Source organism: Malaclemys terrapin, chromosome 1 (genome assembly GCF_027887155.1).
Source record: "Malaclemys terrapin pileata isolate rMalTer1 chromosome 1, rMalTer1.hap1, whole genome shotgun sequence".
In the NCBI taxonomy this organism is placed as follows: domain Eukaryota; kingdom Metazoa; phylum Chordata; order Testudines; family Emydidae; genus Malaclemys; species Malaclemys terrapin.
This window is the reverse complement of record NC_071505.1, coordinates 64855297-64882562: the sequence shown is the minus strand read 5'-3', so window position 1 is coordinate 64882562 and position 27266 is coordinate 64855297. Positions and strand designations below refer to the sequence as shown.

Below are 27266 nucleotides of genomic sequence, written 5' to 3'. Positions count from 1 at the left end.
TCATATTATACATGCAAATGGAAACATGTTAAGCATTGCCACTGCAGAAAAACATAACAGCTTACCATTGGTATGACATATTTTCTGAATGGTCTCCCACAACTACTGGCGTACTAATGTTACTAACCCTAATTGTTTTTGGTTTTAAATTGTATGTGTTTAATTGAAATGTTTGGAATGTGCTGTTGAATAAAACAAATGTATGCAAAGCGAAAGCCACAGGCCCAAATCACCTCCCAGTATTTTCGTAATAGAAGTGACACTGGCGATTAATAATCTTAGTGTCAAAAGGGGGATATGTAGGAGCTGGATTTTATAATGTACTATGAAAATTAATGTATGATTTGATTCCATCTTGTCAGCCACCCCCCTTTTGAATAGCAGAAAGGAATGACAGACCAGAACAATCCTTATGACTAATTATGGTCATCCTTTTGTTTTAGAATAAGTTATAAAACTACTATGGTTTCCTATATGTATTACAAATTAGGAAGTAAGAGACAGGATTCTCTATTGTGTCTATGTTAAGTAGTTTCAGAGTAACAGCCGTGTTAGTCTGTATCCGCAAAAAGAAGAACAGGAGTACTTGTGGCACCTTAGAGACTAACAAATTTATTAGAGCATAAGCTTTCGTGGACTACAGCCCACTTCTGTTAAGTAGCTTAGAGGAACATTGAAGGCCTGGGTCTCAATGTAAATTGGCTTGGTTATTGATTGTAAAACTTAGACAGGTTTAATTTGCAATGCCCTTTTGCTCAATATAAAATACTACTGTTTGTATTCTCAATCTGTTTGTGTGAATGAGGAATATGTGCATTAGAAAAAGATAAGGTGTGAAGGCCATTGTTATAGCCAGAGTCAAGGAAGAAGAAGAAGTGAAGAAACGTAAAGGACATCAAAGAATCATCAACACGCATCCATAATGAAGGGCAGATTGACGACTCTGAGGTAAAGGCTGGCACCCCTAAAGACAATTAATTAAATCAGAACAAAGGACAGGATGACCCTCTCGGAGGTGTATTGAAATGTTTACACCAATTAAGAAGTAACCGGTCACAAAGTGACACAGCAAAATCCATAGGCTTCAACAGAGAAGAAAACCTATAAGAACAGGGTGCTTTGCCATAGGACTTTGGGTTCGTCTTGCCACACTCCAGGAGCATCGGATTGCGACTGATAGAACCCCGCTCCCCTATGCGACCAATCTGGCTGGCCACTAGATTGATCCAGACTCTGGACTGGTAACTATAAACATCACTGCAGGAGAGAGAGAGAGAGAGAGAGAGAGAGAGAGAGAGAGTGTGTGTGTGTGTGTGTCTAAAAAGCATATGCTAACTGTGGTATTCTCAATAAATGCTGTGTATTTACCTTCCTTTATAAAGATCCCGTGTGCTTTGTATGAGCATAACACACATACAGATCATATTCACATTCATGGGCTCTGGTCCCATCCAGAATCCATGATTCACTAAATGTACTAGAACTAAGGGCAGTGAGATTAGCTTGGAAAGCATTTCTACCTATAAAGAATTCTTCAATTGATGTTCTTACGGACAGTTCCACAACAGCCTATTACTTACATGGACAGGGAGGCGCAAGATCAGGCCTTTTTGCCAAGAAGCCAAAAATCTTTGGGAATGGTGCATTCAAAAAACAACAATCTGACAACTCTTCATCTTCCAGGGGAGAAAGATGGTTTCACAGACTCAATATGCAGGAAAATATACTCATCCCACAAATGGGAATTTAAAAAATTCAATACTAAACCGATTTTTTCAAGAGTGGGGAATTCCTAAATAGACTTATTTTCATCAGTTCAGAACAGGAAATGTCTGATATTTCGCTCTCAAGCAGGAAGGAATCCGGGATCTCTAGCAGATGTATGCATAATTTACTGGTCCCACCATTTGATGTATGTTTTCCCTCCATTTCCACTGATTTCAAAAGTGTTACAGAAAATAAGAAAAGCTTTGATTTATATGATGGCTTCTGCTTGGCCACACCAGTTTTGGGTCTCAGATCCGATGCTACTGTCAATTCATCAATTTATCCCACTCCCCATTCAGGAAGCCATGTTATCACAGAGTCATGATCTGATTCTTCACCCTCACCCAACCTCTCTGCATTTTATAGCCTAGGTTATATCTGGATATCCTCAACAGACAGAGTATTCTTCATTGGTGCAGAGCATTCTTCTTTAGAGTAGAAAGTTATCCATTAGGTTACGTACACTGCCTAATGAAAACGTTTTTCTGTATGGGCAAAGTCTAAAAGTTACGCTTCATGTCAGTGTTCTATTCCAATACTAATAGATTACCTTTTAACTGTATCTTTTCAAAGTCAATTTGGTAGTGATATCTGCATTCTAGCCTCCAGTAAAGGGAGGATTTTCTCTCATCAATCCGTGAATTATGAAAGAGCTTGTCCATGTTTTTCCTCCTGTGACAAAGATCACTCCAACATGGGACTTAAATTTAGTGCTTTCTTTGCTTAGGGATTTCCCTCCCCACCCCGCCTTTTGAACCTCTAGCAAATTGTCCAATTGATCTACTGTCAGTGGAGGTAGCATTCCTGCTGGCAATTACATCATTTAGTAGAATAAGCAAATTACAAGCCCTAACGATAAATCTTCCACACACCGTTTTTCACACGGATTGAGTAACTGAGACTGCATCCATCTTTTATTCCTAAAGTACTATCAGATTTTCATATCAATCCATCCAGGTACCAGTTTATTTTCCAAAACCTCATTTCCAAGGCCAGGAGGGACTATTGCGATAGTCTAGTCTGACCAAATGCATAACTAAGGCTCTTCATTTTCCATGTTTATTGTTTTTCTCCAAAAATATTGCCGGGTTTTGAAAAAGCCAGTATTTGAGTTTCACTGATTATCACCTGAATTTGGGATTTTTTGGGACCCAGCAATTTTTGCAGAGGAAGTAGACCCAGGGCCAGGTTGAAGGGACAGGATCAGGAGGGGGTTCGGTCTGGCAGGGAAAGTGGATGGAGCTCTGTGCGGCTACTGGGACTAGGTTCCTCGCCTGTCTCGCTCTTTGACTGCGGCAGCCACTAACTGGCAGTTACCTTCCTCTATGCAGGCTCACTGAGGAGGCCAATGGGCATGCTGCAAGAAGTGGGGAGCTGTAGGCTGCACCCCATGAGTACTGGCTCCCTGCCAGGCAGAGGGGAAGGGCTGGGGTCAAGAGGGGCATTGTCTGGCAGAGGAAAAAGACAGGTCTCTGTTCCTTGGGGAGCAAGATGGGCAGGGAGCAGAGTCTTGGTAACCAAGAATCCACACAGATCCCCATCCATTTCCCATGCTAGACAGAGCCCGACCCTGACCCCAGCCCCAAGAAGCAGAAAGGATAAGCAGTGGTCCTTTGAACCTGACCCATCCATCCAATTTCAGTTCAAGGTCCTTGTTCCACAGAAATCTGGAAAAGGTTGAAAGGCATATGGCTAAAATCTCTCTCTGTCAAGGGTGGTGCTTTTTTTTTTTTTTTTTTGGCAGGGGGAGGGCGCAATCAAAGTATTTGTTATTAAAAAAATAGACATGCAAATGTTTGCTGGCAGGGGAGGGGCATTTGAGGGGGTGAAGGAGTGGGGGGGGAATAAGTCTGAGGGATTTGGGGCTGCGTCGAGATGGGGGCTAAATGGGGACTGGGAACGGGACATGTGGGTGAAGGGCAGGGGCACCTATCAGCCCTATATTCTCCCTTTCTGCATGTGTGCCAGGATCTGGGAAAGTCTGGGCCCTTCTCCCTGCCCCTCATGGGAGTTGAGATATGGGGGCCTTGCCTCTCGGCGGTGTCTGAACCCTATTCCCTCTTCCTCTGTGTGTGTGTGTGTGTGTGTGTCTTCTAGGATCTGGGGGCCCCTGCCCATCAGTGGGGAGTCTGACCCCCTTCCATGGGCCCTTCATGTGAGCCAGGTTTTGGGGGAGGGGCTTGCCTTGGGCGGGGGGGTCTGAGATCCTCTTCTTACCCTGTAAGCTGGGACCTTGTCTTGACCCCCAGGGATGTCTTAGCCTCACTCCCTGCATCCATGTGTGCAAGCCAGATTTGGGGGTGGGGTGGGGTGGGGGACTTGCCTTACTGGGAGCTTTGAGCCTCAGCCTCTACCTCCTCATGGATCTGGGGTGCCTCGTTCCTCTAGGGAGGTGGGGCCTAAGCCCATCTCACTACCCCCCATCTGAGCCCTGCCCCTCTGGGTGGGGAGCTTAAAACAGGCATGCCTGACACATATCAGAAACTCTCCCACATTGCGAAGGGGGGGGAGGAGGGCGCATGGGAACACACAGAAAAATATTTACAGGTCTCAGAGTTATTGATTCAGTTGTATTCATCTTTCTTAGCTATTACCTTTCATCTGAGAACATCTCATTAAGATGAATGGACCACTTCACACCTCTCTAAGCCTCATATGCTGCAGATAAATGGGTAAAGCTGTGTGTCTCAATTACCCCAAAATGCACTTGGGGGTGGTGGGATATGTGAGGGGAAACCCAGCTGGCCAAACAGTGCACAGAATACAGCTTCTTTTCAGAAAATTGTGATGACTCTTACAAGAGCCTTTGGATTCTCATGTCATCCACAGGGGAAGTCAGATTCCAAGGATGGGTCCCATTGGAAACCTGGATACACTGCCACATAGACACACGAGGGACATGCTCGCACATCTGGGGTGGGGTGAAACCTGCACAAAATAGAGTGGTGGGGGGCAGCTGGTCTGGAAGGAACAGGGATACTTGGTGGGGCTGAATAGTGGTGGGGAAGATGAGGAAGGGGGTAGGGTCAGAATCAGTTGTCCTCTTGGCCTGTATGCTATCTACAAATGATGCCACAACCACCACTAATTCCTACCAAGAAGTTTTCTTTCTGTTAAAAAAGGAAATTAAATGGCTTCATTAATGGAGTATTAAGATTTCCTGATGACAGCTCATGTTCTTCCAGAACGTCAACTTCAGCAAAATTCAAATGAGGGAAAACTAGGAAAGACAGAGTTAAGGTATACGCCCATGTAACCTTACCTTTTCCCTCTTTGAGTGATACCCATAAAACCCTTACTTGCACTCTGCCTTTTCACTGTCAAGGAAAGGAGCTATATTTTAAAGAATCCTTATTGAGGTTGCAGGAACAAACCATCCCGCTGTGTAGAAAGAATAGTAAATATGGCAAGCGACCAGCTTGGCTTAACAGTGAAATCCTTGTTGATCTTAAACACAAAAAAGAAGCTTAAAAAAAGTGGAAGATTGGACAAATGACCAGGGAGGAGTATAAAAATATTGCTCAGGCATGCAGGAGTGAAATAAGGAAATCCCACTTGGAGTTGCAGCTACCAAGAGATGTTAAGAGTAACAAGAAGGGTTTCTTCAGGTATGTTAGCAACAAGAAGGAAGTCAAGGAAAGTGTGGGCCCCTTACTGAATGAGGGAGGCAACCTAGTGACAGAGCATGTGGAAAAAGCTAATGTACTCAATGCTTTTTTTGCCTCTGTCTTCACGAACAAGGTCAGCTCCCAGACTACTGCACTGGGCAGCACAGTATGGGGAGGAGGTGGTGACCAGCCCTCTGTGGAGAAAGAAGTGGTTCAGGACTAGTTAGAAAAGCTGGACGAGCACAAGTCCACGGGGCCGGATGCGCTGCATTCGAGGGTGCTAAAGGAGTTAGCAGATGTGATTGCAGAGCCATTGGCCATGATCTTTGAAAACTCATGGCGATTGGGGGAGGTCCTGGACGACTGGAAAAAGGCAAATGTAGTGCCCATCTTTAAAGAAGGGGAGGAGGAGGATCCGGGGAACTACAGGCCAGTCAGCCTCACCTCAGTCCCTAGAAAAATCATGGAGCAGGTCCTCAAGGAACCAATTCTGATGCACTTAGAGGAGAGGAAAGTGATCAGGAACAGTCAGCATGGATTCACCAAGGGCAAGTCATGCCTGACTAACCTAATTGCCTTCTATGATGAGATAATTGGCTCTGTGGATGAGGGGAAAGCCGTGGATGGGTTATTCCTTGACTTTAGCAAAGCTTTTGATACGGTCTCCCACAGTATTCTTGCCAGCAAGTTAAAGAAGTATGGGCTGGATGAATGGACTATAAGGTGGATAGAAAGCTGTCTAGATCGTCGACTCAACTGGTAATGATCAATGGCTCCATATCTAGTTGGCAGCCGGTATCAAGCCGAGTGCCCCAACCCAAGGGTTGGTCCTGGGGCCGGTTTTGTTCAATATCTTCATTAATGATCTGGAGGATGGCGTGAACTGCACCCTCCGCAAATTTGCACATGATACTAAACTGGGAGGCGTGGTAGATACGCTGGAGGGTAGGGATACAGAGGGACCTAGACAAATTAGAGGATTGGGCCAAAAGAAATCTGATGAGGTTCAACAAGGACAAGTGCAGAGTCCTGCACTTAGGACAGAAGAATCCATGCACTGCTACAGACTAGGGACCGACTGGCTAGACAGCAGTTCTGTGGGGGGAGGGATAGCTCAGTGGTTTGAGCATTGGCCTGCTAAACCCAGGGTTGTGAGTTCAATCCTTGAGGGGGCCATTTAGGGAACTGGGGTAAAAATCTGTCTGGGGATTGGTCCTGCTTTGAGCAGGGGGTTGGACTAGATGACCTTCTGAGGTCCCTTCCAACCCTGATATTCTATGATTCTATGATTCTATGAAAAGGACCTAGGGGTGACAGTGGATGAGAAGCTGGATATGAGTCAACAGTGTGCCCTTGTTGCCAAGAAGGCTAACGGCATTTTGGGCTGTATAAGTAGGGGCACTGCCAGCAGACTAAGGGACGTGGTGAGGCCTCATCTGGAGTACTGTGTCCAGTTTTGGGCTCCACACTACAAGGAGGATGTGGAAAAATTGGAAAGAGTCCAGCAGAGGACAACAAAAATGATTAGGGGGCTGGAGCACATGACTTATGGAGAGGCCGAGGGAACTGGGATTGTTTAGTCTGCAGAAGAGAAGAATGAGGGGGAATTTGATAGCTGCTTTCAACTACCTGAAAGGGGGTTCCAAAGAGGATGAATCTAGACTGTTCTCACTGATACCAGATGATAGAACAAGGGCCTGGTCTACACTGGGGGGTGGTGGGTGGGAGAGAATCGATCTAAGATACACAACTTCAGCTATGAGAATAGCATAGCTGAAGTCGACGTACCTTAGATCGACTTAGAATCACTTCACGTCCTTGCGGCACGGGATCGACGGCTGCTGCTCCCCCATCGACTTTGCTTCCGCCTGTAGCTGAGCTGGAGTTCAGCAGTCGACAGGAGAGCGATCGGGGATCGATTTATTTTGTGTCTACACTACACGCAATAAATCGATCCCCGATAGATCGATCGCTACCCACCGATCCGGCGGGTAGTGTAGATGTACCCAAGGAGTAATGGTCTCAAGTTGCAGTGGGGGAGGTTTAGGTTGGATATTAGGGCAGGCAAAGAGACTGGAAGATGATCAGGGATAGCTCAGTGGTTTGAGCATTGGCCTGCTAAACCCAGGGTTGTGAGTTCAATCCTTGAGGGGGCCACTTGGGGATCTGGGGCAAAATCAGTACTTGGTCCTGCTAGTGAAGGCAGGGGGCTGGACTCGATGACCTTTCAAGGTCCCTTCCAGTTCTAGGAGATGGGATATTAGGAAAAAAATTTTCACTAGGAGGGTGGTGAAGCACTGGAATGGGTTACCTAGGGAGGTGGTGGAATCTCCTTCCTTAGAGGTTTTTAAGGTCAGGCTTGACAAAGCCTGGCTAGGATGATTTAGTTGGGGATTGGTCCTGCTTTGAGCAGGGGGTTGGACTAGATGACCTCCTGAGGTCCCTTCCAACCCTGATATTCTATGATTCTATGTGCATCGGCCCTACACTTGCCTTGCTCTTCTGGCAGAATACCACATTTGTGAAATTTAACAACCACTTCACGTTCTCAGGATACCATCTAAACCTGCACTTTCCCTTACCCATCAGCAATGTTCCCACTAATTTTTTACATCCATGTGCAGAATGAATTTTGTTATGTACAGCAATATGAAGGTGATGAGTGGCGGGGGTGGGGCTGAGGGGTTTGGGATGCAGGAGGGGCTCAGAGCTAGGGCAGAAGGTTGGGATGCAGGGGCGTAAGGGCTCTGGCAGGGGGTGCGGGCTTTGGGGTGCAGGCCGGGGATAAGGAGTTTGGGGTACAGGCTGCCCTGGGGCTGCGGCAGGGAGAGTGGACTCCCCCCAGCCCTCTCTCACTGGTTGCGGCAGCTCCGGGGCTGGGGGAGAGGCACCTCTCCCCCCTGCACGCCCGCATGGCCCTTGATAGCCTGCTGCATGGCTGCACAGCTTAGAGGGAACTTAGCCCATCAGTAAACCCACAGACTGCTCTCATATTTCACCTCCCTACTGACAATTCCCATGTCAAGACCTTTCTAGTGCCTTGCTACTGAAACAACCTACACAATTTTGCAATAAAATGATGCAGACTACATCCTCAAGGTACACATGCTCCCCTTTCCTGTATTCACAGGGTGGGCACAAATCCTGATCTAATATCACAATCACAGCTCTGTGATGCTCCTCAAACCAATCCCCATCTCCTCAGCTCACAAACACACCTCTGTCAACCTGCCCCATCTATTACCTCTGCCATTTAATACAGCTACAACTCACACATGGAATGCAGCTGCATGTGGATAATTCCCAGTACCTAGTGTCTGCTCTTGGGGCTTACATAGGTATGTACCTTAACACTTGATTTCCTGGTTTTCTGAAGTTTGAGTTTTGCTGAACTCAACATTCTGGAAGAGCACGAGCTGTCATCAGGAAACCTTAATTCTCCATTAACCTAGTTTTTGTCACTTACCATAGAAAAAGACAGAATTGGATCTTTACACTCATGAGAGAGAAAATGTGTCTGCTGTGGAAACCAACATTCACATGATCTCCAGCCCTCACTTTGTTTACTTAGCATTTTTTCCCCTTCTCTTTCACTAGGAAGGCAGAGAGTGGGGGAATGTTCTGATCGGTAAATTTTAAAAAACCCTGACAAATGTAAACAGTAATTCTGCTCACAGTAAAATCCCTGGTAAAGCACCTAGTGATTTCAGTGGGAGCAGGACAGTGCTCTTGGAGAATGAATGCCTCGTGAAAGGTCACAATCTGCTGAAGAACAACGTTTCAGCCTCCTGCCTCATTACGTCCTCTTAACGTCAGTAATGCAATCCTAAGTTTGACTTGAACAACACTGAATTAAAAGGCCGCCTCCTTTCTGTCCTCCCAAACATGCTGACAAGCTTCACTAGCAGCTGTCTATATTGTTGTCAAAAGTACTACTACTAACTGGACCGGGGTCGGCAACCTACAGCATGCGTGCCATGAGCCGATTTTGAGTGGCATGCTGCCTGCCCGGTGAGAGGAGGGGGCGGAGGGGCCGGAATGCACCATGCTGTGGGAAGAAATGGGGGAGGGGGAAGCCTGGCTGCCGCAGGATCAAGCTTCTGCTTCCTGCCCCCGCAGGGAAGAGCAGTGGTGGTGGTGGGGGAGTCCCGGCCCCCTGCCACACATAGCCCCCCCGCCCACCACTCTCCCCTGCGGGGGCAGGAGGCAGAAGCTTGGTCCTGCGGCAGTCAAGCTTCCCTCCTCCCCCGCTTCTTCGCACAACGTGGTGCATCTCCACATACACCCAGCCCTCTGCCCTGACCGCAAGTCCCCCCAACACCCAGCCTTCTGCCCTGCACCCCCACACACCCCAGCCCTCTGCCCTGAACCCCCCCACCTCCCACCCATCGGGCTGAGCAGGCTGGCAGTGTAAGATCAGCATTTTAATTTAATTTTAAATGAAGCTTCTTAAACATTTTGAAAACCTTGTTTACTTTACATACAACAATAGTTTAGTTATATAATATAGACTTAGAGAGAGACCCCTTCTAAAAAAACATTAAAATGTATTACCGGCACGCAAAACCTTAAATTAAAGTGAATAAATGAACACTCGGCACACCGCTTCTGAAAGGTTGCCGACCCCTGAACTGGACAGTGCAACAGTACTTTGTAACATAGTAATCAAGAACAAAATCTCTGATCATCTACAACCCAAGCACATAGACACAGCACAGTTAAAAGACAGATGTTGGGTGGAGAGGGTTTATTGTCAGTAGGTTTTATGAGAACAGATGTGCTAAACAAGTTCTTAGTTCTAACTAAGTTGTACTTCAATATGCTTTAAATATTGAATATTTCTGCAGCTCCTACATAAGTCACTATGAATTCAGTGATTTTTATCATTAGAGCTTTACAAATATTTCCTAGCTAAACAGAAATGTTTTTTTCCTGTCCTTCCTGTGGAGTAAACCCCTTATCAAGGGTGATCTACCTGCCCACGACTATTTCAGAGAAATTTAATAAAACTACAGGCAGACTGAATAAGGCCTCAGTGTTCCTTTGGTCTTGTGCTACCATTGTGCATTCATTTAGCGTGAGCAGACAGAGGCAGGATAAATTCCTGCTGAATGGAAGCTCTGTCTTGAAGGTAGACTACCAAAAACAACCCCCCTTTTCATACACTGAACAGCAGCAAAGTACATCCCTTCAGCCTCCAGGCTGACAAGGAACTGTTTACCATCAGCAGAAAAAGCTCCCTCGGCACAGTGCTCCCAACCCTTGCCATAGTTTATCAAGTCCTACAAGATCAGCAAGTACAAATGCTGCCAAACATGCAGAGGTTTTATCAATGTTATTTCAGTGTTTCCCAGTTGCTACAAAAAATGTCTGTGTATAAAGGTGAAGCACCGTAAGAAGCAAGCCAGGACAACAGTAAAGGGTGGGAGAGATTGATGAAAGCCACTTTATACAATGCCCTGGCCTGGAACACACAGAGTGGGTGGGCTTGGGTTCCTCTACCAACAGGGCTTCTTAAGGGACTGAACAAATGGGCCACACTCAAGGAGGCCTGGGTCTTCATGCCGTCAAGCGAGGGCAATTGACCTCCTGAGACATTGGACTTTGTAGCACTCTGAAAGGGAAAAGGACTACCACCAACCCAGCTGGAAGGCTGAGGTTATGGGCAGAGGGCCAATAAGCAAGCTCAACAGCAAGGCTTGCTGTGGTGCTTAAATTTTGTCACAAGGGAACACCAAAGACTGAAGCTGACCAATTAACACACACAATGTATTAAAAAAAAGTATTAAAAAAATTCTAATTCTCTGGTTTACTGTTAATGAAAAGCAAGATGACTTAGAATCTTAAATACAGGCAATTAGCAGGAATAAAGTATTAAAACAACATTTGAATGCATTAGAACTAGTTACTTTCCTAATGAACAAGCATTTGGCAGAAAGAGCATTAATTTGTAAGAAACCCTTTCAGTATGTGTGGCAAAAGATGCTATTATTGCTTTTCCCTCAGGATTGCAGAGTTTGGCTACAAGTTTTATTGCTTTACTGTCAGCACAGAGAACATTCATAAATACATGTGTATGTGTGTATTATATATACACACACAAATGAGGAAACATGCCAGATCCACCAAATCCAAATAGTTTAGAAAAAGGAACAAAGACCTGTATTTGCTAGGGATTTTTTTTTTTTTTTTGGTATATGCCTCTCCCTATCCTGTAATTACAGTTTAAAAGTAATCCTGTTTGTTTTAGTTATGAGTTGTCCAGTGACCTCAAAGGAGATTGAGAGAGTCAGGGTAATAGGACTGGATCCTAAAATAGTGTAATTTTTCCTGGTCTGATTTGGATACAGAAGTGCTTAATATCCAGCTCTTACACAGCAACTTTCATTAGTAGATCTTAAAGCGTTTTACAAAGGAGGTCTTGATTGTTATCTCCATTTTACAGATGGGGAAAAATGAGGCACTTCCCGCCTGTAACTCATCCGAGGTCAGAACCATAATTGGCTGAATGAAATGAGGCCCCATGTTCGACACAACAGCCGTTCGTTGTTTGGATCTAACACAAAACCTTTTAAATGCTGTGGTCAGTCAATTCCAAAATTTCAGGGAATGCTGTATCTAGGCATCAGTGGGCAAAACTCTTCATTTCGGAAGGTGGAAAAGTGGGGGACACATGGAGCTTCTTACAGCTCGTTGGCCTTCAACTGTCAAGAGCTCAAAGAACCTGTTGACGGCTGCTATTAACATCTTCCAGTATATTAAGTCCCCCATCTCAATTCTGCCCACCTTCCCACTCCAGTTCAAAAGGCGGACACCCAGAATTATTTATCTCCCAGAAAGAGAGAATAGTAGTAATGGAAGGGTGGCAGGGAGGATAAGGGGCGCACAGTCCCTGACAAGGGTGGGACAATAAAATGATAGGAGAGGGACATGGGAGCACAGAGCCCTGACATGTAGTGGAGAATGAGGGACATTTATGTGGAGAAAGGGGAATGGAGGGAGAAGAGGCTAATGGGGAGAGGGGGGCGGAGAGAGCCCTTAATGGAAGGGTGGGGTTGCAGTGAGTCCCTGAAATAAAGGGATGAGAAAGTGGCACACGGGACGTCTGGGGGTGGGAGAATGGATTCCAGGAGCCTCTGAATGCAGTGAGATTGCCCCACAGAAGCAATGAAGTGTGACACCTCGAGCATGTATATTAAGTTTATAAAACCACAAGTGGTGCTTGTCTTGTATTGTAGATGCCCCGGACATTTCATTAAAAATGCAGTCAGTCAATGCAATCAGAAAAAAATCCAGCTACCCCTCTTCTCAAAAACATAACAATAGCTAGAGGTGCAGTACAGGTCACGTAATTAAATTTAGTGTCCTCCCTAACTATATATCAAGGAATCTATTTTGCCCAGGATTACACAAGTCTTCCCTGTTTAATATTTTGAAATATTTGACAAAGACAGACAAGAGAGAAGTTCAAGAATTATTTTATTCATCAGTCATACTAGGTAAAACCCAAAGTAGAACTGTTAAATATATGAAAAAAATCCAGTCACTCCAGTGACCTACAGGACTTGTACATTTTCCAGGAACAGACTATATTTATAATGTATCCTTTTCAGTCGCCAATGCTTTTGAATTACTTTCTTAATTTTCTTTTGCCATTCTGAGGATCAGATGCTGTGGTGAAAAGCATTTGCATCATACATTTTTATTCAGTTTTCTCGTCAATCCCATCTCTGATTTTGTCATCACACAGGCTTTTCAGGCATCTTATTTCTAACCCTCAGAACGTCCTCATGGTGTATTTACATTTTAGAAGAGCTTGTGCACAGCACAAATCAATGCAAAACGTTTTCTCAGTGCATGTACTCAAGAATATGCACCTAAAGACTGCACTGTTCTGCATATATTTCTCAGCAGTCTATTTGTCTTTAAATTCTAACAAATTATAGATTTATAAAAATGTATACAAAAGAAATTTTTCTTGCACCTGTACAATGCCTCAGATACCAGTGATAAAGACATCAGCTGTTTAGAATACTGAAACAATATAGAGTAATCTGATGTAAATTTAAGGTACACAAGAGAAATTGTTTTTAAAAAAATCAAACTCCAGAAACGGAACAAATGTACAAGCCTGAAAACAGGCCTCATTGTAAAAATAACTTGATTGAGATTGCTTCTTCCACATTAACATAGCATTAAGGTTTCTGATCATTTAACCTGTAAAAAAAGCTAAGAACTACCCACCCAACCATTATGTTGGTGGCTGTAAAACCTAAAACACGTTTCTGTTCACATGATTTTCCTCTTTAAAGCAACTATAAATAAATGAAGATGAAACAACATAATGCCAGTGAAGTAATGCAAATAAATTCTAACCACTTGTCAATCTGGCAAACGTATGTTTCTACCACATTTACTGAAAGCAGGAAAACTGACGTAACTTTCCATTTTCTACAACATGGCCCTCAAAACTGCCTTTCCAAATGGCCAAAAACCCATGCACGGCTCTGGCCCAAGGTAATCTTCAAAGCTCCCCCAATTTACAGCGGAACATGTGCCCATCCCAAGGTCATCATCTGCTGCAGATTTCCCTGAAGAGATTGTCTTTCCAGCATATTATGGGCGGCATGACAGAGATTAAATTTCTCAGCAACCCATTGGCCTTTCCCTATACAAACAGTAACAACAGTGGAACCTGTGAATATAGGATGCACCTTGCCCTTTTGAGAGAACTACAGGGCAGAGGGCATGAGGGAAGTGCACGCACACATTAGGGAATGGATTAGAACAACAGGAGGTTCAACTCCCACATCCCACCTACTTAATTTTTTTAAACTTAAAGATCTCTTTGGACCGAGTCTTGGCATAGTTTATCTGCTGCCCCGAACAGGTGGGTGTTTGTGTTCTTACTTGCAAAACCATTTTCATTTGGCAATTAAAGCAAGCTATGTAGGTTTACTAAGCCCACAAAGGTTCAAAAAGTGTTGTGAAAGTCTGTTTTGACACTAGAAAATCAGGAAGCAGAAACAGAACATTTTCCAAAACACTAGTGACTTACTAAATTTCCTGGCAGATCCACAGATGAATTTGAGCTGCGAAGTTCAGAGCTGGTTTCCAACTTTCCCAAAGTTTGGGGTGTTCGGTTTTGGTTCAAATTGATAACTAGTTAGATCGGTTGCCTGAGTCTCCACTCCACTAATAATTGTATCTGATCCCTTCTACTGAAAGTTATTCAGGTAGTTACCAAACACGCAAGCAAGCATGTCGGAATCAGAATGATGTTTGACAGCTTTTTAAAAAAGCTAACAAAAAAGCAATTTGCCTTTTCATCTACCAGACAAACAGGAAGCATGTGCTGTCATGTACTAGAATATCTGCATACAAGTGTCTCGAACAAGATTCTTTACAATAGTAACACTGGCATGATATCACAAAGGGCAAAATTAATTCCTTCAGCATTTACTGTAACATTAACCAAGATAAGCTCATTTCATTTCAGTGTGAAAGTCATAATCACTTCTATAGAATTTCCATTCTAATTTGACTTAGACCACTTGATCTTTTTTTAAATGTTACTATTTAAATATAGGTTGGACTAAGATGGAAAATATGTTTTATGTAATGATTCATTTTATTTTGTTTCAGCATGATGATCCTGGTGGTGATATTAATCCAAATTTTATTTCAGCTATTTTGCCCGTTCTACAATCAGTGCATATTTAATGTTGGTTTTCCTTCCCTTTGAAGGTTTATCATCTCCAGAATATCTTGATTTATGGACGCTGAACCAGTTTACTCTTACTCCCTTCCTGCTCACTAAGTTTGAAATGGGTATAAGCTAAAATGCCTAACAAAGTACACAAAATCCCAAGGACTTGATTAAGTGACAGTGGATCTTTAAACAACAGGTACCCTCCCAACAGAGTGATGCAGAACTTGAAGTGTCCAAACATATTATATCTACACATCTCTGTTAAGGATCATAACAAATAGTCAAAATATTAAAAATAAAAATATGAACGCATAAGAGATTCACTATCTATCCCCAAAATGGACTACGGTTATTCACATCAATTTCTATTCACACAACCTTTCAATTTTATCTGTGCAATTATAACTAACAACTGGATTGTGCTTTTCCAGTTTTAACATTCACAATAAAGCGGGTAAATTACCAGCCTATTTGTCCAGTGGGCTTTTTTCATTGTGAAATGTACTTGACTGAATACTGCCATTCATCTGAAAACAATGGGAGTGGCCAATAATAAAAAGGATACGTGACAGGTGATGTGTTTCCAATGATCCAGTAAATGGACAAGTTTACCATAAAGGCTATTATACCAGACAGCAGCACCATTAACTGTGGATTAATGGACACAGTCAGTAATCTAACATATATTTCTGACCATCTCTAGTTACACCCCAAATTGTTTAATCAGGTTTCTTTACTGTCAACTGCAAATCAGTAAGACATGACACAAGAGAAGAGAGAGACAGAACAAAAAAAGGCAAACATGAGTTCTAATTTAATGTAGACACTGTCAATTTAAGTTGCTTAGAACACAATCTCGAAAGGTGAATTGTGCTACAAAATGCGTATCTTCTTTCTCTTTACTTGCCATGTCTGAGAAATGGCCCCAGATACTCAACTGCTCTCTCACAAAAATGATGTTCCATAACCATATTTAAGAGATCACAGCTTTTTAGATGCAAAACTTAGTTAAGGTTACAGAAATAATTACGAGATATCTGTCCCATCTGTTGTGATGATTCATTATTCCAGTCACTGATTTCAGTACTACTGGAGAGAGATCTTGCATTAATCGTTGCCTGACATATCACTAACTGGGTGATACTGGCACTTTCTAAACTAAAGGTACCTTCTGCCTTATACAACTGTATGTAATGAATATATATTTGAGCCCTGATCCTCTTGAGGGACATCAAGAAGATGAGGATGAAGAAGATTAGAGCCCTCCCAGTACAAAGCAGCTATTGACTGCAGAAAGTAACCACTACCAGCACTCCTCCGCCAGAAGTGAAGTCAGGGAGCAGTGAAAGCATTTGTATCGTTCCCACAGTGGAAAGCGACTGCTGGCTCCAGGATCATTTACATAATTTTACTTTAAAAAACTAGGACAAGCTTCTGGATTTTGTAAAGTCTGTGTGCGTGTGGGGAATAGAAAGGTTAATTTCTTTGGCTTTTGACTTACATTGTTCATCTAGTTTAGATACTCTAGATGAGTGCTTTATTATTTGATTTATATATGAACTCACAGTTGGTGGCTCATCTGGGGGGTTATCTGTCACTATATTTAAAATATTAGGTATCTAGTAACACTGGTGGATATTTATTACCAAATGGTCCTTTGTTAATCCTGCTGGGGCTTCCTGTCAGAAATGGTCACACAAAAGGAAATGAAGAATTAATCTATCATCTGCTAGTAGCTGCTAGACTACTGATAGCCTCTCGTTGGAAAAAGAAAAATGGTCCAACTCTAGAGGAATGGTTCACAAAGCATGGGAGCCTGTCATGGAAATATTAACACACCAATTATGTACCCAGCAAAATACACAGAGGACAAATATACACTTAGATATTTGGTTACAGTTTACTCAGACAAAGTGCTTTCACCTGCAAATAATCAGCACAACTGTCCATTTTTTTTTTTTAATATTAACATTTGATAGATATATGTCTGGTTTGTTAAATGTGTAATCAGAGATTTTACTGAATTTAATAAAATCACTAGAAATGACATGTAAAGCATGTTGTAATGATGCTCATTATGAAAGTAACACCCTGTAAGAGAGAGAAATCTGATGACTATATATTACATACACACACACACACACATATATATACACACACACACACTATACTCTAAACAAAAGCTCACTGTTGTAATGATTGTTGTGTTTCTAATATTTACATGGCAACTAAAGCTTCCTAAAAAACAGTTTAAAAAGTTGCTTATTCCTGAACTTTAGAGGGAGCCAATGTCTACTTTTTTCCTGTTACTAAAATGCCCTCTAACCAGAAACAAGAATAAGGAGAGAATACTCTTAGGCTAGGTCTACACTACCCGCCTGAATCGGCGGGTAGAAATCGATCCCTCGGGGATCGAATTATTGCGTCTCGTTGGGACGCGACAATCGATCCCCGAATCGACGCGCTTACTCCACCAGCGGAGTAAGCGCCGTCGACGGGGAGCCGCGGAGGTCGATTTTGCCGCTGTCCTCACAGCGGGGTAAGTCAGCTCCGATAGGTTGAATTCAGCTACGCTATTCGCGTAGCTGAATTTGCGTATATTAAATCGACCCCCCTACCGTAGTGAAGACCTGTCCTTAGGCCACTTCTACACTACACGGACTATAGTGACGTAACCTGATAGCACAGATGCAGACTACAAAAGGGTTTTTTCTGTCACTCCACCTCCCTGACAGCTAGGTTGAGGGAAACGGTCACCCATCAATCTAGCTACATTTATGCTGGGCTTAGGATGGTGTAGCTACAGCTCTTAGGGGCATGGATTTTCACACTCCCAAGTGCTGTAGCTATTTTGACCTAAATGTAGATCAGGCCACAGACAAACATGTTGACAGAGATACTCCTCTCTCACACAATGGGGCTTAAATAATTAAGGGGAGCAGGGACTGATTCTCTTTCCCCACGGCCCCCGTCACATTCACTGTCAATGACTGTATGGGAAGCTGTTATATTAAGTGATAAGGCCATTGGTGTTAAATTAAAAAAATAAAATAGAAAATCTTACCACAGCAGAAAGCGTCCAGGGTCCAAATATCCCCCCTTCTCCAAATACTGGCTCAAAGAAGGGTACGATACACAACAACATGGCAGAGGACATTGGTGCCTGATAGTACAGCAACTGCATAGAGTTAACCTGCAACTCATGCTGCTTGGCTCCTACCCACTAAAACCAAGAGATAAAGTTGTTAAACATGAGGAAAATCAAGTCCTCATATAAAAGGAATTTGGTTACTAATAAGGAGGGACTCTCATATGGCCGGCACTACATAATAAATAGGATGACTGTTGTGTTTTCCACTTCCATTTACTGAACACCAAATATTTTAACCAGATGCATGCGTGTTAGTCTTCCCGCCCTATTTTGAGTAGACAGTGATAAGCCACTGGGTGCAGGCATATGAGGAAGGAAGAGAATTGGCTGAAAGAGCTTTTTCATTACAATGTCTGATGGGTAATGCTTGAATCTTTTCCCTTCATCTTCTCTCTATTCTTTGTCTCCTCCCATTCTCTATAAGAGGGTCTGCCACTTGAGTAAGGACAGATAAATGGGGGGGTTGGAAAAAGCTGGCTCCTTTCATTCTCGCACCAATTCTGGATCTAGCCTAGTAAGGGTTCAGTACCATCTCCCAATAAGAGCAAGCAGTATTACAGAAACTACCTATCTTTTCAACTTTCTACTATTATGGGATGCCTGAGCATGATTATTAAAGCCATAGCTGACTGCATCAAGTTAACTTGCATGCCGTTATCACAAATGTGTGTGAAAGCATGCAACATTTGAACTGCATATTTTAGGCAGCTCTTTAAACCAGTGGCTCTCAACCTTTGCAGATTACTGTACCTCTTGCAGGAGTCTGATTTGCCTTTGGTACCCCACCTCACTTAAAAACTACTTGCTTACAAAATCAAGCATAAAAATACCAAAGTGTCACAGCACACTATTACTGAAAAAAAAAAAATGCTTACTTGCTCATTTTTACCATACAATTATAAAATAAATCAACTGGAATATAAATATTATACTTATATTTCAGTGTATAGTATATAGAGCAGTATAAAGTCATTGTCTGTATGAAATTTTAGTTTTTACTGACTTTGCCAGTGTTTTTTTATGTAGTCTGTTGTAAAACTAGACAAATATCTAAATGAGTTGATGTACCCCCTGGAAAACCTCTGTGTCCCCCTGGTTGAGAACCACTGAAAAGTACATAATATACCTTAAGAATATTCTACAGAACTGTTGCATATTATGACAGTCACAAAAAAATAAATTCTAGTAGTACTTTAAAGTATGTTTAAATAAAATCTACTCCTAACTGCTGTTACTTTCCCTATGCCCCCACCTCAGTTTGCATTACGATATATATGCTAATAAGCATGACTAACATTTTTATAATTCCAGGGTTTTCCTTCCTTTAATTATACATATACTAAACTTCATTTTGATATTGATTATAACTGAGATTTTCAGCATGTATAATTTAATAAAACTACTGTTATCTTTGCATCTATGATTAGTAAAATAAACGTTACAAATGAAAACCCTTAGACAAATTATTTTCAAGGCATTAATTGATATTTTATTGCACTTAACTATAATAATGCTAATAAACAGCATTTACTGTAAGTAATGCAGCATTATATAAGAGACAATTTACTATACTGAAATAATCTCTGTTCTAAATTAAAATATAACTATAATTACATTACATTCTATTTAAGGGCTTTCTAAGAAAGCACAGGATGGAATTTCACCCACAGGCCAACTAGCAGTTCTGCTATACATGTAATGTTGCACCATCACAGTAACTTTGCCTGTTTCTCCTCTTCTCATAGATTTTTAAGGCCAAAAAAGCCCATCATCGTCATCTAGCGTGACAGTCAATAGAACCTCACCTAGTGATTCCTGCCTCAAGCCCATAACTTCTGTTTGAGTGATAGCGTATCTTTTAGAATGCTATCCAGTTTTGATTTAAAGACTTCAAGTGACAGAGACTCTACCATATTACTAAGTAAGTTGTGCCAATGGTTATTACACTCACTGTTACAAATGTGTGCCTTAAAATTCTAGTCTGAATTAGTCATGCTTCAGCTTCCAACCACTGTATCTTGTTATGATCTTTTCTGCTAAAGAGCTATGTAGTACCAGAAGTCTCTTCCCTACTACTTACAGACCACGACTAACTTAAGACATACTATTTCCAGACCACTTAGCCTGCCTCTATTACTTTCCGAAATTTGAAACAAGGTGTCAAAAAGTTATTTTTGTTATGAAACATGCACATAGAGAAGAACAAGTTACTAACCACTTGATAAAGGGATGTAACTAGAACACCAAGGGTAGCAAACACCATTCCAAGGAAGTTAAACTTCACGTCATAATAGGAATTCAGAAATACACCTACAGTTATGGGAATCTGTAAGGAAAGAAAATGTTGGCTATTATTTACATTTGCTGCAGATGGAACTCAATGGAGCAAAACTTGTTCTCCCCCAATGTTTTGGAAAGGTCTGCACACACATCATCACCCTTTTATCCAGAGTTTCTCTCAAGCTTTATAACTAGAGGTTGTAAAGATATATTCCATGATTAAGACATGGCATGAGCTATACACAAATTGTATTTGGAAGGAATAACAATTAGCGTGTTTCATCTTTAGAGAATTTTACAAAGATTGACTTGCACTTTCTCCCATGCTGCGCTGGGAAACAGGACAGAAGCCCCATACAACACTGCTACAATCCCTTGATGGTATGAAAAAAATATCAAAATAACGTGAAGGCCTTAACACTGACCCACAAGAGTTAAGATTCCATTGAGGCCCCTAGTAGCTAGAGATGGGGTGGCAGCATTTGGTGACCGTGGTGACGTTTTGCTCATTACTGGCTATTTCAGAGGTTTCCCCGCAGTCCACACAAGCAACAGCACCTCGACCCCACTCGCCAGCACACGAGAGAAGGTGCATGTCCATTAACCCAGCACTTCTGCCCAAGGAGCCACAGAACCATCGAAATCCTGGTGACTCAACTAACAGATTTATTAAGTCAGTGAGCGCCAAAGGGACAGGCGGTGACGTGCCTGGAAAGGGGGAAATAACCCTTTGGCAAAGGGCAAGAGGGAGGGGGGAAATTCACAGGACGCTGCTCCCCCCGCCGGGGGCTCCCCGATCCGCCCGCCCCGCCGGGGGCTCCCCGATCCGGCCCCCCAGCGGCCGAGGCAGACAGACTGAAAGCGGGGACGGGCGCCGCGCCGCGCCCGCCCGGCGCTCACCAGGGTCAGTTTGATGCGCAGGGGGAAGCTCTTGCCGTAGAAGAGGCTCTGGATGGCCACGATGGCCGGCGTGGTCATGGCCTTGGCCAGCTGGTAGGTGCCGATGGTGTTGCTCTGCAGGGACAGGTTGGTGAACACCACGAAGCCGCAGAAGCTGAGCGCCAGGGGCAGCACCTGGCGGGGCCGCAGGCTCTTGGGGGCGAAGACGCGCAGCGCCTGGCACAGGCCGAGGCCGAGCCAGGTGGCGGCGAAGTGCACCAGCGTGAGGCTCAGGTTGGGGAAGCCGAGCCGCACGTAGAGCCACTTGTTCAGGAACACGATGCAGATGGAGGCGACCAGGTTCACCAGCAGCCCGGCCGCCAGCCACCCCGGGCCCGGGCCCGGCCCCATGGCGCCCGGCAGCCGCCTCCGCGCTCAGCGGGGCCGGCTGCCCGGCCAACGAGTACGGAGCAGGCAGCCGGGCGCTCAGGGTCGCCGACTCGCCGCCTTCCCCCGCCCACCACCACGCCACACGGGGGGCGGAGCGCGGGAGCTTCCGCTTGCGGAGCCAGGGGGCGGGCAGGGCAGGGCCGGCCCAAACCCGCGGCCCTCCGCCCAGCCCAGTCCCCCGCCAGGCCCCGGGGAAGTCGCTCGCGTGCAGCCCGCTCCCGCCTGCAGGGAGACGAGCCAGCGAAGCGGGAGTGTCGGGCCGGTCTAGGCAGGGATCGTTAGGAACTGGCCGCCCGCGGATGAATTTACCCTGCTGGGAATGAGGTTTCTGGCTAGGGTGACCAGATGTCCCAATTTTATAGGGACAGTTCCGATTTTTGGATCTTTTTCTTATATAGGCTCCTATTACCCCTACCCCCTGTCCCGATTTTTCACATTTGCTGTCTGGTCACCCTATTTCTGGCCCTCAGAGGAGGGAGGACCCGAAGCAGCCTCCCAGTAGTGCTTTTGCCCCAATTAGTCATAATTAGTTTAGTTTGCTTGGTTAAGGAACAGGACCACACCATATTGTTGTCTGTGACCACAGAGGATGGACTTGTTGGTGTCACTAGGCATAGCTACCAGGTAACTCGGGAGAGTGGAAGGCCAAAAGTGCCGATGAAGCTCTTCCGCTCTGGGTCTGTGAGCCACAGTGACTCCATCTTGTGAACTCTCACCTACTTCTATGCTAACTGCTTACATGTTGAAGCAGAAATGTAAGGGTCAGCTTTTCGAGCAGGCAGCTGCTGTAAGCAGGCCTTGCAAGGCCAAGCAATAAGCAGGCGAAGGGAAAGTTTCTAACATGCACATTGTGTACCTCCTGTAACTGTTGTCTGGAAGGGAGGGGTAAGGGTGAAATAGACAAAGGCTTGCACAGAAACTGCTTGGAGTATAAAAGGGAAAATTTGTTTGTATTTGTGGCACTTGATTTGAGACATGCTGGTCTCCTAGTGCCATTTCAGAGTTCTGAAATGAACTTGGCTGCTTTCTCCCCTCGGTGTCTTTATTGGTGCCAAGCACACCAGGCAACGAACCCTGTTTGCCATCTCGGGGCCCAGTTCTGGGCAGGCAACAGACTTCATGACCCAAAAGGTTTCAGAATTGTAGCCATGTTAGTCTGCATCAGCAAAAAGAACAGGAGTACTTGTGGCATCTTAGAGACTAACAGAGAACCCCAACTAAAACCTCTCCAGCGCATCATCAAGGATCTACAACCTATCCTGAAAGATGATCTCTCACTCTCACAGATCTTGAGAGACAGACTAGTCCGCGCTTACAGACCGTCCTCAAACCTGAAGCAAATACTCACCAGGAACCACACACCAGACACAAATCAAAAACACTAACCCAGGAACCCATCCTTGCAACACAGCCCGTTGCCAACTCTGTCCACATATTTATTCAAGGGACACCATCATAGGACCTAATCACATCAGCCAGTCCATCAGAGGCTCGTTCACCTGCACATCTACCAATGTGATATAGGCCATCATGTGCCTCTACACAAAAGAATAAATAGACACAAATAAGACATCAATAATTATAACATTCAAAAACCAGTTGGAGAACACTTCAACCTCTCTGGTCAGTCAATTACAGACCTAAAAGTCACAATTTTCAAACAAAAAAACCCCTTCAAAAACAGACTCCAACGAGAAACTGCAGAATTGGAATTAATTTGCAAACTGGACAGCATTAAATTAGGCTTGAATAAAGACTGGGAGTGGATGGGTCATTACAAAGTAAAAACTATTTCCCCATGCTAATTTTTCCTCTACTGTTACTCAGACCTTCTTGTCAACTGTTTGAAATGGGCCATCCTGATTATCACTACAAAAGTTTTTTTTCTCTTGCTGATAATAGCCCACCTTAATTGATTAGTCTCATTAGAGTTGGTATAGCAACACCCATTTTTTTCATGTTCTCTGTGTATATATATCTTCCTACTGTATTTTCCACTGCATGTATCCGATGAAGTGGGTTTTAGCCCACAAAAGCTTATGCCCAAATAAATTTGTTAGTCTCTAAGGTGCCACAAGTACTCCTCATTCTTTTTGATGACCCAAAAGGTCCCTTCTAGTCCTATCACTATATTAAAAGAAATTAACCCACAGCAAAATCCCACCACCCCTCAAATCAGTGTCCCCAGGGTGAGATTGTCACACAGCAAAAATGCCCCCAAACTACCTGACCCGCAGAGAACGGAGAGTGGCCCACTAACCCATATAGCAAAATCCTTTCCCGGTAGGGAAACAGCTGAAAAATAAAATCTTCCTGAGGGACATTGGGCAGCAGTAGCTCTGTAAGTAGCCATGTTGGAGAGCTGAGGTTGGGTTCCATTACCCTAAACCAGGGATCGGCAACGTTTGGCATGCGGCTTACCCTGGCGGGCCGGGCCAGGCCAGTTTATTTACTTGCTGACGTGGCAGGTTTGGCCAATCGCGGCCCCCACTGGCTGTGGTTCGCCATCCCGGGCCAATGGGGACGGCAGGGAGTGGCGCGGGCGAGGGATGTGCTGGCCGCGGCTTCCCGCCGCCTCCGTTGGCCCAGGACGGCGAACCGCGGCCAGCGGGAGCCACGATCGGCCGAACCTGACGCGTCAGCAGGTAAATAAACTGGGCTGGCCCGCCAGGGTGCTTACCCTGGCGAGCCGTGTGCCAAACGTTGCCGACCCCTGCCCTAAACCATCAGTTCTCAAACTATGGGTCAGGACCCCAAAGTGGGTTGCAACCCCATTTTAATAGGGTCACCAGGGCTGGCATTAGACTTGCTGGGGGCTAAAGCCCAAGCCCCATCGCCTGGGGCTGAAGTCAAAGCCCTGGCTGGTGGAGATCAGGTTACAGGCTGCCTGCCTGGGGCTGAAGTCCTTGGGTTCCCCCCCTCCCACCCTCAGGGTGATGGGACTTGGGCTTTGGCCCTTCCCCCCGCCCGGCGTGGTGGGTCGCTGATGGGTTCAGGCTTCAGTCCCCCATTGTGGGGTCGTGTAGTAATTTTTGTTGTCAGAAGGGGGTCGCGGTGCAATGAAGTTTGAGAACCCCTGCCCTAAACATTGTACAATCTCACTGACAAAGACAAGGTTTTTAGTTTCCTTGTCCATAGAAGACAGTTAAATAATTCTTTTGCCCATTCAAGTACAGCTCCTTAAGGTGCCAAATGAGCAGCATTTTGAACGAAACCATCCAATACCTAGTCAATCAAAATGGAAAACACCTTCAAACATTGTGAGGAGTGATACCTAACACAGTTCCTCTTCAGAGACATTAAGAAGTTTCAGGTGTCCCCACGCCCCCCTTACATCTTTTGGTAGGCATTTGTGCTTCAAAAACCAGTGCATTAAGCAAATGTTTAATAAGTTCCTGTCACTTACACCTGTACAAACTCATTCAAGGTACAGGTGTCACTGAGGGCCTAAGTAAGCCTGCAGAATTTTTGTTATTAGTGGCAACACATGACTATGCTGTTCTGACATCTTTTTGTTTGTGAAGTGAATATAGCCAATGCAGAAATGGACACGTACACAAGCACCCAGAAGCAGTACATCTTTTAGAAATTCTGTTTTTGTGGTTGTAGTGAAACTCCTTGTTAAGTGGGGAAATCAGTTGATCTTAATAAAAAAGCAGAAGTATCAGATTGGCCTGACGGTACTGTGGTTAGTACTCAGAGCTGACATGCTTAGATTAGGTTTCTCACCCATCTTTCTGTTTCAGCTGGCTCTACAGCATTCACAGCCCTTGGAATGAGAGAGTATCTGGTTCCTCTATATCCACTGTTCAGAGCACCAATGAATTTCAAAGGGAGTTCTAGCTTGCCCAGCCCATTAGAACAACTTCTTGATACAAACAGAAGGGGTCTGTGGCAGGGACACTGACAAGAGGCTTCCCTTTCAACCTCTGAGCTGCTGCTAGACCAGGAACTATGATGCTTGGGTTACTAAATCAAAACCTGTGTGTGCGCAATAGTTAGCTGTAGCCTCTTTGCTCTTCTCCAGCTAGGGAAAAAAAAAAAATACAGCTCCAGGTTTTAGTTAAATGTGTAATTAAAATGATGGCTATAAACATAATTAAAGTGGGGTTTCTAAAGGAAATAATGAGTCTGGCACAAGAATTTTCAAACTTTTTCAGAACGTGGACCACGTCTCCCCCTTTGAGATCACACCATCCCTGAAGCAACTACACTGATTGTTTACATAAAATGAAAGAGTAATATCAAGAACACATGCAGATATTTTAACTGCCTTTAAAGCAATTAGTTTTTTTTTTTTTTTTTTTTAAAAGGGTTAGTAACTCCCTTTTTGTGTTAATTTAACGTCCCTTCTTCCCAACTGTTGTCTTCTTTCCCCACTTCCCTACACACATTTCCCTGCAGCCTCATTCCCTTCTTAGATTCCAAGGCCAAAATGAACCATTGAGATCATGTAATCTGACATCCTGTATAATACAGGCCCTAGGACTTTCCCAAAATAATTCCATATCCATAGCCTATATTTTAGAAAGACATCCAATCTGATGTAAAAAACTGTCAGTGGAGAATCCACCATCACCCTTGCTAAATTGTTCCATTGGTTAATTACCCTCACTGTTAAAAAATTGCCTGGTTTCCACTCTGAATGTCTAGCTTCAACTTTCAGCCACTGGGTTATGTTATACCGTTCTGTTAGATTGAAGAGCCCATTATTAAATATTTGCTCCCCATCGAGATACTTATAGATGTTACTCCTTACCCTTCTCTTTGTTAAGCAAAATAGATTGAGCTCCTTGAGTCTGTCCCTAGAAGGTATATGTTCTAATCCTTTAATCATTGTCATAGCTCTTTTCTGAACCCTCTCCTATTTATTAACATTCCTCTTGAATTGCAGGCACTAGAATGGATGCAGTATTCCAACAGTGATTGCACCATTGCCAAACAGGTAACAACCTCTCTACTCACTCAAGATTGCCATTTATGCATCCAAGGATTGTATTAGCCGTTTTAGTCACAGTATCTCACACAGCTCACATTCAGCTGATTATCCACCTCGACACACAAATGTTTTTTCAGTTACTGCTTCTCAGCATAGAGTCCCCCATCCTGTAAGAATGACCTGCATTCTTTGTTCCTAGATGTATTCATTTAGCCGTGTTAAAATGCATATTGTTTGCTTGCACCCAGTTTATCAAGTGATACAGATCGCTCTGAACCACTGACTTCATTATTTACCACTCCCTCACTGTATGTGTCATTTGCAAACTTTCATTGATGGTTTTGTTTTCTTCCAGGTCATTGATTGAAAACATTAAATAGCATCGGACCAAGTACCAATCCCTGAGAGATCCAACTGTAAATACATCTGCTTGATGGCAATTTCCCATTTACAATTAAATTACAATCAGTTTTTAATCCA

At 43.9% G+C, this 27266-nt stretch overlaps 1 protein-coding gene and 1 long non-coding RNA gene across 2 annotated transcripts; one reads left to right on the top strand and one right to left on the bottom strand.

Annotated features, from left to right (window-relative positions):
• Positions 1 to 12837: 12837 nt before the first annotated feature.
• On the bottom strand, positions 12838 to 21914 carry SLC35E3 (solute carrier family 35 member E3). The gene is made up of 5 exons (XM_054026053.1): positions 21419 to 21914; positions 20454 to 20564; positions 18152 to 18310; positions 15653 to 15735; positions 12838 to 15335 (listed from the first exon to the last, which is right to left on the bottom strand). Exons 1-5 carry the CDS (start codon positions 21806 to 21808, stop codon positions 15149 to 15151), a joined length of 930 nt encoding a protein of 309 aa, XP_053882028.1. The 5' UTR covers positions 21809 to 21914; the 3' UTR covers positions 12838 to 15148.
• Positions 21423 to 27266, top strand: LOC128836051 (uncharacterized). The gene is made up of 3 exons (XR_008444732.1): positions 21423 to 21511; positions 26742 to 26792; positions 27142 to 27266. It is a non-coding gene; the product is annotated as an uncharacterized LOC128836051 (long non-coding RNA).